Source organism: Macaca nemestrina, chromosome 5 (genome assembly GCF_043159975.1).
Source record: "Macaca nemestrina isolate mMacNem1 chromosome 5, mMacNem.hap1, whole genome shotgun sequence".
Classification (NCBI taxonomy): Eukaryota; Metazoa; Chordata; class Mammalia; order Primates; family Cercopithecidae; genus Macaca; species Macaca nemestrina.
In genome coordinates this window covers 180,549,948-180,560,482 of record NC_092129.1, presented here as the reverse complement: position 1 = coordinate 180,560,482, position 10,535 = coordinate 180,549,948, and the positions used below count along the sequence as shown (strand labels likewise).

Genomic DNA, 10,535 nt, shown 5'->3' with positions numbered 1-10,535 from the left:
GGAGATTGAGACCATCCTGGCCAACATGATGAAACCTTGTCTCTACTAAAAATACAAAAATTAGCCGGGCGTGGTGGTGCACGCCTGTAGTCCCAGCTACTCAGGAGGCTGAGGTGGAAGAATTGCTTGAACCCAGGAGGCGGAGGTTCCAGTGAGCTGAGATCTGAGATCACGCCACTGCACTCCAGCCTGGGCAACAGAGTGAGACTCTGTAAAACAAAAACAAAAACAAAAACAAAAACAAAACATAAACTAATAATCCTGTGTTTAAATAGCATTGTGGTTGTGTGCTGACTTCCATAAAACATGACTAATTGTAAGGGACTCCATAAATACACTTCGTACAGAAGTAAAAAGGTAAACAGAAATGACTGACAAAACAGTGCCATTTCAGACATAGTTCCCTTAATTATTAATACATGCTAGAAAATGGAGTTTGACATTATTTACAATTATACCAACATTTACAGAGGCCAAATGTCACAAGCATAATGGCACACCCTGACCACAAGATGTCTTTTCATACCTCTCAAATAGTTTTATATTTTAGCTGTAGTTTTATATTTTGGCTAAGAACAAGCTTAGCTGAGCCAAACTTGTTCTTAACAAGCAGAATTTTTATACCCAACCATTAAAGAGTCTCTTACAGTTTTCTGGGCCTATTTGCTTGCAAAGAGTTGTGGAAACTGTAACCAGGTTCTGCATATTATACATTCACATGTGATACTCAATCTTCATATGCTGTGCAATTTCTTTAAGATAAAAGGAATGATTTGCAGCAGGGCCACGTAGATGAGGAAGTTCCGTATGGAGGAGATCACATCCTCACACACCTTCCATTTCATCCCCTCTATATCCAGCTTCTGCACAAGGCCCTGGATCTGGAACATTGTGACTCTGACTCACCAGCCTTCAGCTGCCGCTGAAAATCACTCTTAGAACACCACAGTAATTGTTGCAGACATGATCTGCTGATGGATATCAACAAAATTGAGCCAAAGTTTCAGGGTAAATGGGATATTTGCATAGTCTCAAAGTATCTACCCCCGCCCTCGATTATTATTAATTACAAAGAGAAAGATACAAACTTTAGAATGGAGAAGCCCAGCAGACCTGACCTTAACCACGTTGGCAAAGTTAATACCAGTAATGAGGCATATTGATGTCACGTGCCCTTGGATATGATGGACTGAGGAGAGTGCGTTGCTTCTATGATGTTCTTTTCAGAAATGCATAACCTCAAAATAATGAAACCAAAAGATGAACTCAAATTGAGGGGAAAACCTACAATTCTTCAAAATCGCCAAGGTTATAAGAAACAAGGAAAGACTGAAGAGCCATCTGAGGCTGGAGGAGACCAAGGAGGCAAGGCCAAGTGCAAGGTGAAATCTTGGATTGGATCCTGGACCAGAAAAAAAAAAAGGCATTAGCTGGAAAACTGGGAGAATATGAAAAATAACTATAGTTTAGTATTGTATCAGTGCTAATTTCATAGTTTTGGTCCCTGAACTCTGGGTACAGAGACATTAATGTTAGGGGAGTCTGGGTGAAGGGTGTACAGGAATTCTAAGAAATATTTTTAAAACTTTTATGTAAGTCTAAAATTATTTCAAACTGAAAAGTTTTTTTTTTATGTTGGGAACATTCTAAATCTTGTCTTCTAGCTATTTTGAAATATAGAGTTGGCCCTTGAACAAGTGTTGAGCTGTGAAGGTCCACTTGTAAGTAGATCTTATTCCACCTCAGCCACCCCTGAGACAGCAAGACCCACTCCTCCTTGTCCACCTCCTCCTTATTGTACTCAATGTGAAGACGACAAAGGTCAAGACCTTTCTGATAGTCCATTTCCTCTTAATAAATAGTCAATATATTTTTTCTTCCATATGATTTTCTTTGTTTTAGAAGCAGGGTCTTACTCTGTTGCCCAGGCTCAAGTGCAGTGGTGTGATCATAGCTCACTGCAGCTTCAAACTCCCAGCCTCAAGTGATCCTCTCACCTCAGCCTCTCAGGTAGCTAGAACTACAGGTGCATGCCACCACACCCAGCTAATTTATTTTAATTTTTGTAGAGTTTGGGTCTTGCTATGTTGCCCAGGCTGGCCTTAAACTCTTAGTCTCAAGTGATCCTCCCACCCCAGCTTCCTAAGGTGCTGGGATTAAAGTCATGAGTCACTGTGCCCCACCCTTATCATTTTCTTAATAACATTTTCTTTTTTCTAGCTCACTTTATTGTAAGAATACAGTACATAATACATAGATGAAATATGTGTTAATTGACTATTTACATTATCAGTAGAACTTCTTGTGAACAGTAGGCTATTGGTAGTTAATTTTCAGGGAAGTCAAAAGTTATTCACAGATTTTCAACTGCACGAGGGGGTTGGCCCTCCCACTACTCCCACGTTGTCCAAAGGTCAACTGTACCATAAATTCTTGTTAACTATAGTCACCCTACTGTGCTATCAAACCCTAGAATCTATTCCTTTTGTCTAACTGTATTTTGTACCCAATGTTCCCAGCACAAACGTGATGAATATTCCAATTACCCTGATTTGATCATTACACACTGTATGCATGTATCAAAAAAACCCCATGTATCCCATGAATACATGCAACAATTATGCATCAATTTCAAAGTCATTTTTTTAAGGGAGGCAGAGTTTGTGGTTGTGAGGAAACTTCTGGTAGTGTGAAGCTAACCATGGGGGTTTAGGCTGCTGGTGGGAGGATGCACTGTGGCTGTGGGCTCCTCCTGCAGCTAGCTGCCCAGGCAGAGGGACGGCTCCTTCCTCCAGCTGGGGAACAACGGTGAGGAGTTATAAAGGGAAGAGCACTCATTAATACAGGATGAGTGAAAGAGCTATGGGATTGAAAAGACTCATTTGAGGTGTTAAAACTGAACGTGAAAATGGAGATGCATGATGAAGCTTCCGCAAATCCTACAATCTCCAAAAGGCCAGGTGGGGAGTGGGAGAGCAAGGAACCAGGGGAGAAAGAAAAGTGGAGGAGCGCATTTAGGAACACTGAAGGCTAAGTGATTAGAAAGAGCTCTTCCAGCCTGGGGAAGGGAAAAGGGGCCAAAGGATACTTTGAGAAAATGTGATTCAACTCATCAGTCATTACTCAATTATAGATGATCAGATAGAGATTGTAAGGTAACTGTTTCCATTTTAGTGTTCAAATATTTTAAATCTTGCTCTAAATTGAATATTACATTAAAAATTTTTTTTAGTTTTGTATATTTATAGACATTTAAAAAATGCCTATAGATAGTTGGTGCTCCTTCTAACCTCAGCAAAATAGGGACCCTCCCCGCATGATGGAGAGAGGGACCAAAAAGAAAACTCAAACAAAGACCCTCGCTTCACAGAAATGGCGTGTCTTTTTTCTCTGGAATAAAATAAGTAATTTCATGGGCCCATGAAATGCAAACAGGCTTCTGATGATTGTGGAATGGAATCTTATGCAAAAAAAAAGAAAAGAAAGAAAGGGAAAAAAAGAGTCTTTCCCTGCAGCCAGCCAGTGTTTAGGCAGCACCTGCCACACACCCAGGACGGGGACAGCTGCCTTGGAGAATACGCAGATGGTGAGTTTTGCTCACCAGAAATAATGAATAAGAATTTCTTGGAGAAGAGCTTTCAGTGCTACTGAAGGCCTGCACATCCCAGGGAGCTTCCGCCACAAAGCCAGCAGCAAAAGCCCTGACGGTCCCCTCCAGTAGGGGAGAGATAGGCGGTGAGATGGAAGGGAAGCAAGAAGGGAATGAGGAGAGCAGGGAGGCAGTGGGAAATCATGGGATGGGGAAGAGGGAGAGATGCAGGGGCTGCCCAAGCCCCGGTATGGAACTTCGGAGGAGAGTAACATCCAGAGGAGGTTCTGAGATGCTTATTTGGTGGCACACTATGCAAACCCCTTGGATGAGGACCTCACTTTTAAAAAAGCCTGCAGCACAGTTCTTCACTATTCCTCTGGGCTTATGTTCCTTTGAATTCCACTTCCTGCAGAGATTGGACCTGAGCGGCACTAGCAATTCAGTGGGGTTACAAATAACGGCCTTGAAGTTTCTTCCAAATGGAATATTCTATGATCTTTGATTATTTCTAGACAACAAAGCCAGGGCCACAGAAGCAGATAAAATAAAGAATCAAGACCTGTACTGAACACTTAGAACCCCTACGTTCTGCTCTAGAAAGAGAGGGGAAGTATTGAGTGCTCTGAATTTGTTCCGTCTCCCATTGCCACACAGGATGCAATCATCCTCCCACCTCATGCTTTGCTGTTTTCATGACTAGACATCAGTTTTTTCTTTGACTTGACCATGAGCAGGGGATGATGGAAACATGAACTGAGCCTTTCAGGTGTTAATCAATTTCTTTTAGAGAGCCTGGATTCCTCCCTTCAGAGCCCCTCCTCTTTCCCTTCTCAGGTCTAGTGATGCTCAGTAGGGACTAGGGCTTGTATTCCTACTCCCCTATCTACTGGGCACCAGCACTCTAACAAAAAAAATTTTAAGCACTTCTCAGACTGCTAAACATGAGAGAGACAAATCTTACCACATTTTGTATTTTTGGCCCTTTTCCCTCAACTTAGCACTGAGTTCACACCCCGCCCCCCCCGCCCGACTGCAGTTGAATGTTGAGTCATCCATTCCACTCATGCCCTTTTCCCAGACTTCATAAGACTCATGTTTCAGAGAAGCTTCCATGGAGCCAGAGCAGGCCTGATTCTACAAATCTTCCCAGTGGTGCCTTCCCAGCAGTTACTGAGATGATGTGAGAGACATGCTGGAAACATTTAAGACCATAGAGCATTTAAGGCCTTCTACAATCTGTCCCAATATACCTTTCCAGTCTTTAATTTTCCCCACTGACAGAGCAGGAGCCTCACCATCTTGGACAAGCACCACCATTTTAAAGTTGCCCTTGATCAAAAACCACCTAAATCCAAAAGGCATCAGCCTAATGGCTAAGGTCAGCATGACCATAAACCACAAATGACATCTCTGACCAGAAACATTCCAACCCTAAGATAAATCCCTCCCTGACCAGAGACATGCCAGCCCTGAGATAATCTCCCCTCCTGCCGGAGAGATGTCAGCCCCAAGATAACCTCTCCTCCAACCAGAGACATTCCAACCTCACAATAAACTTCTCCACACAGAAACATTCCAAGCCTGTGATAAGCTCTTTCACCCTAAATCCAGTGAATACTCCTAGTCTGTAAGAGAGAGCGCTCCTGACCAAAATCAGCCAGATGCCCCTCTCAGGTTTACTCTCCAAAATAAACCTGTGTTTGACTGTTGAGCTGCTTTTCGTGTTTCTTTTCTCTTTCTTTAACTCTTACACCCATTATTCATATATATAACTCTTACACCCATTATTCATATATAGAATATATACAAATCACATCTATCAATCAAAGCAAATACTACTTGCCAAGAATTGAGCTACATGCTAAGGTTACAGTGGAGCAAAAACAACAAAGTCCCTTTCTTCTTGAAGCTTATAGTCTATTGGATAAATACATATTAAATATTTAACTGTAAAAGCAATATATTTCAGATGTGCAAAGTGCTGTAAGAACTGTAATATAATTTAAAAATACATATATAGCCTTTCTCCTCAGTTGGTACACAGCTTCAAAAACCCTTGGAGTTTTCTGAATGGTAGGAATGTCTTTGTGATGCTAATGAGGTGATGCCCAGTGGGCCTCTACATAGCCTCAGTATGGGGGCTGGCCACCAGAAAGACTAACCATGTGATTATAGGGTTGCACTTTCAGCTACCCAACTTCCAGGGAATGGAGGCCTCAAGATCAAGTTCAACTATGTGGCCAATTGTTCAATCTATCATGCTTATATAATGAAACACCAATAAAAACTCTAGACACCAAAGCTCATTGGAACTTTCTGGTTGGTGAAGATGGTATTGAATAAATGGGCTTGCTGCTTGACACACATAGAAGCCAATACTATGGCACTAGCTTTTGAGAGAAGAAAAGCTTTATTGCAAGACCAGCCAGCAAGGAGACAGGAGATGCAGTTCACATCTATCTCACTGATTTGGGATCTGGGGCAAGTTTGAAGGGTTGAGAGGGCAAGAGAAAGGATTTAGGAATGTTGACTTGGCAGAGTCTGATGGGAGAGCTTCAAACAAACCATTTACAGTAAGGATTTTAGCCCCAGATCTTCTGGGCCAACAGATCCCTTTTGAAAGAGTTCCAGCATTCAGGTTCCAGTCATTTCCCAGTCTTTTGATTCCCCAGAGAGGAATCCTTGTACCAGGTGTTGTTAAAGGTCAAACCTTTTTCTATTGCACATCCCTGGCCTACATGACTTGAAGTTTTCACTCCGTTATGCCTACAAGGTGACTTGACGTCCTGTTATCAACAGAATAGGCCTAGTTTGGGCTGGTCCTGTGGTCACAAACACAGTAATGTGCTGGGAGGAAGAAGTACCTGGATTCCATGGGGAGAGGGCTTGGGTGCTCTGTGTCCTCTCCACCCCATCCTATGTATCTTTATTTGGCTGTTCCTCATCAGTATCATTTGTAATAAAACTATAATTATAAGCACAGTGCTTTCCTGATTTCTGTGAGTCACTCTAGTGAATTTTTGAGACTGAGTTGGGGATTGTGGGAACCCCTGAATTTGTAGCCAAGTCAAATAGAAGTGCAATTGGCCTGGGATCTCCAAAGTGCACCTGTCATCTGAAAGGGGTACAGTCTTATTGGGGTTGAGTCCTTTAATTTGGGGGCTCTGCACTAACTTTAGATGGTATCAGAATTGAACTGAATTGCGGACCACCCAGCTGGTGTCAGAGCATTGGTGCCAGAATGTAAGTGCATATAACAAGGGGGCTGTCTGGACGGAGGGATCAGGAAAGGCTTGAGGAGTGGCATTTAGGCTGAGACCCACTGATGAGCTTGAGAGGTTGGAGAATACATTTCTCTTCCATCCCCTTCATACTTCTTCATTCCTGGTCTTGCACTTGGAATTCCCCTTGCCTCAGTCTACCTAATTTCTACCCATCCCTCCAGATCCAGCTTAAACCCACATCCCTATGCCTTCCCAGCTGAGGTTGAGCCCCAGTGTTCCCATCCTCACTTCTACTACCACGACTTTTTTGTCTGCTTCACCCACTTTGAAACGCATGGATTGTTGTTCTTTTGCTGCATCCATTTCGTCCAAAAAGTAAGCAACTTGGATTCAAAGTCCATGACTTCCACACCGTAATAATAATGAAGTTACAGTCACACACAGAGCTAGCAGCTACTGTGCGGCTTAACTTGCAGCAGGTCCCATCCTACACCCTTCCCATGGGTTGCCTCCTCTAACCCCTGTGATAAATTTATGAGGTGGACATTATTATCCCCATTTCAGAGGTAAGGAAACTGAGGCCAGGAGAGGCTAAATAACAGATTTCCATAGCTAGGGGAGAGAAAAGCTTTAATACTAGGGGCCTATTCATATTTTTTATGAGATGAGGGGCTCTACAGTTGTAAGCAGAGCTAACTCCTGTTTTTATCATTTTCGCAGCACTTTTCTGCATGATCAAAGTTGCGTAAAGGCAGTCCATGAAAATCTAAAATTTTGTTTCCAGGTAACAGGTAACAAGAAAAGGAGCTGTGAAATGTCAGCCCTTCTTCTGAGGGGTGAAGCCCCTGGCCCCACACCAGAAACTCTGGGCCTTTGCGCAGGTGTGAGTCAGCATGCACTGCACCCAGGGGCAGGGGTGAGGCAGCTACACCCAGGTGCTAATGTCTTTCTTCATTGGCCACTCCTCATTCAACAACTAGGCATGAAGTGCCTTCTGGATGCTAGGGACAGGAGGCCCAACCTGAATACAACACGGCCTCTGCTGTTAAGGAGCTAGCAGTCCTTAGAGAGAATGAGGAGTAATGAGAGATTACAAATCCAGTGACAATCCCTTCAAGACAGCATGATGCCCATGCAGTGCCTCTGTGCAAATCAGGAAAAGGCACCCCTCTGAGTGGACCCAGAGCTTGACAAGTAGGACTCTCGGAGTGAAGAGGTGTCCCCCAACCCCTGCCCCCAGGGGAGCACAGGGCTGACTGTCAGCCTCCTCAGCCCCCTTGGTCCCCCACCTGCAGAGCACTGGTTTGGCAGAAGTGAGGGAGGTACCCGCACCCCTAACCCGGATTGGCCAAAATGGTCTGGGAGGGATGAGAGAGTGAGGAAGTTAAGAATGGAGCCCTGGAATCGGAATCAGACTCAGGCTCAAATCCTCCCACCAACATGATCTCAAGCAAGCAAATTCACCGCTGAGCTCAATTTCTTCATTCAAAAATGAAGAAGTAGAAGAAGGTGATGATGACGTTGATGTTGCCCAACTCAAGGGTTATTCTGAAGATTAAAAGAGGAAATGCGTGTATAGTTCTCGGCACAGAGTATGCTCTTAATAAACATTAGTTCTTGTTGTTTTTAATGAGCTGAGACCTGAAGGATCAATAACACAGGAAGCACGCATGGGGAGAGAGGGGGGCTCGAGTGTAAAGGGAATCTGAGCTGCTAAGGTGGGCCCCCTTCCTGGCCCTGCCATCAACCGCAGCTTTCCCTGACCAACTTCTGCAAGTTCCTCCCGTGTACCCCAGGCCTTCCAGTGTTACAATAGGTAGCTAGCCAGGCACGAGCAAGCCAGGAGAGGGCTCCCCAACACCCGCCCACCAGAAATGTCAGGGGACCATCAGGTGATGGTTTGGCAGTTGCCACACTGCCTCTCTAAAAATGAGACTCGGCAGACAGCACCAGGGAAAGGCAATTTCCTGGTGGCCCACAGCTGTCACACTAAGGTGATAATTGGTTGCAGGCACCAGGGAAAGGCAATTTCCCAGTATATAAAAACACTTGAAATTGGGAGTCAGAAGCTTCCGGTAAAATCTCATGGATCTGGGGAGTGAGCTTGGACATGCGCATTAAGAGACATGACCTTCAGGGGCATTCCACCGGAAAGGTAAGAAAGTCTCAGACGAGCAGGTGTACAACTCTAGTCAACACACGGCACGTGCTCACCTCCCAGGCATAAAGAGGGCACCGCGTGCAGGCAGCCCACACGAAGAGAAAAATGAAGGGAAAGGGTCGCAAGATGCCGGAAAGGGGCTAGCGTATAAAGTCCCAGGATCAAGGTTAAATGGAGCACTTGGCTTCCAAGTCGCCTGCTGGGATCTCTTCCAAGTGTACTTTCCTTTCTTTCCTGCTCTAAAGCTTTTAAATAAACATCCACTCTGCTCTGAAACTTGCCTTGGTCTCTTTTTTCTGCCTTATGCCCCTCAGTCAAATTCTTTTTTCTGAGGAGACGAGAGTTGAGGCTGCTGCAGACCCATATGGATTCTCCACCAGTAACTTGGATATTCGCCGCCCCAACACGAGGAAGGGACCTGCTGTCTTGTCTTCCAAGGATTTCTGCAAGGCTGATCCATCTTCCTCCCGATTCCCAGCATAAAGATGTTCCGTGCATTCTTAAGGTCTGCAATGCCCGAGGATTGAACTCAGCCAGCCCCATTGTGAGAGGCGAGAGGAGCAGTGCCCGGGGGCAGCTGGGCAGAGACAGGTCACTTCTACTTCCTCCCTTCTACTTCTTCCTCTTGGCCACCAGTCTCCTCCTACTTTAGTGCAGTAAGAACTCCTTCCAGGCTCCTTCCAGTGCACTTTTCTGAATTAAAATTCAGAAAAACACTCTGATACATCTGCTGAGTGTGTGTGCTTGTGTGTGTGTGTGTGCGTGTCCGTGTGCGCATCTGTGAGTACGTGTTCCTGGGAGTGTGCTTGCGTGTGCCTATCTTGTGTATATATCTGTGTGTCTGTGTGTGTACATCTGTGTCAGTGTGTGTGCATATCTGTGTGTCTTAGTATGTGTGTCTCTGTGTGTCTGAGTGTGTCTCTGTGTGTGTGCATAGAAAGCACAGGGTCAGAAATGAGGCAGGAGTCATTTATTTAAACACACACTTTTCTCCATTGATCCCAGGGTTAGTCCCTGGAGAGAGAGCACAGAGGGCACAGGGTTTGCAGGCAGGAAGCGGGTGACTGAGTGGACCCAAAATAAACCCTTGCACACACAGCCAAATGATTTGCAACAAGGGTACCAAATCATTCAGTGGAAATAGGGCAGTCTTTTTACCAAATAATGCCGAGAAAACTGGATATTCATACGCTGAAGAATAAATTTGAACCCTTTCCTTACATGATATACAAAAATTAACTCAAAATGGATCAGAAACATAAATATTAAAGCTAAAACTATAAAAAATCTACAGGAAAACATAGGAGAAAAGCTTCACAACACTGGCTTTGGCAATGATTTCTTGGGTATGACAACAAAAGTGCAAGTGACAGAAGAAAAAATGATCACTTGGACTTAAATAAGATTAAAAACTGTTGTCCATCAAAAGACACAGTGAAAGGGCAACCCATGGAATGGGAGAAAAAACTGCCAACCAAAAATATATAGAGCACTCTCACAATGCAACACAAAAAATCCAAGCAACCCAATTCAAAAATGGGCAAAGAACTTGCATAGA

At 44.2% G+C, this 10,535-nt stretch overlaps 1 protein-coding gene across 1 annotated transcript; it reads right to left on the bottom strand.

Moving 5' to 3' along the window:
- Window positions 1–351: 351 nt before the first annotated feature.
- LOC112427646 (mitochondrial import receptor subunit TOM5 homolog) lies at window positions 352–1,296 on the bottom strand. The gene has a single exon (XM_071097703.1). The coding sequence runs from the start codon at window positions 888–890 to the stop codon at window positions 735–737; it is 156 nt and encodes a 51-aa protein (XP_070953804.1). The 5' UTR covers window positions 891–1,296; the 3' UTR covers window positions 352–734.
- Window positions 1,297–10,535: the final 9,239 nt, after the last annotated feature.

Excerpts from the sequence above, each read along its gene's own strand:
- LOC112427646 (XM_071097703.1), bottom strand. The coding sequence starts at position 890 with ATGTTCCAGATCCAGGGCCTTGTGCAGAAGCTGGATATAGAGGGGATG.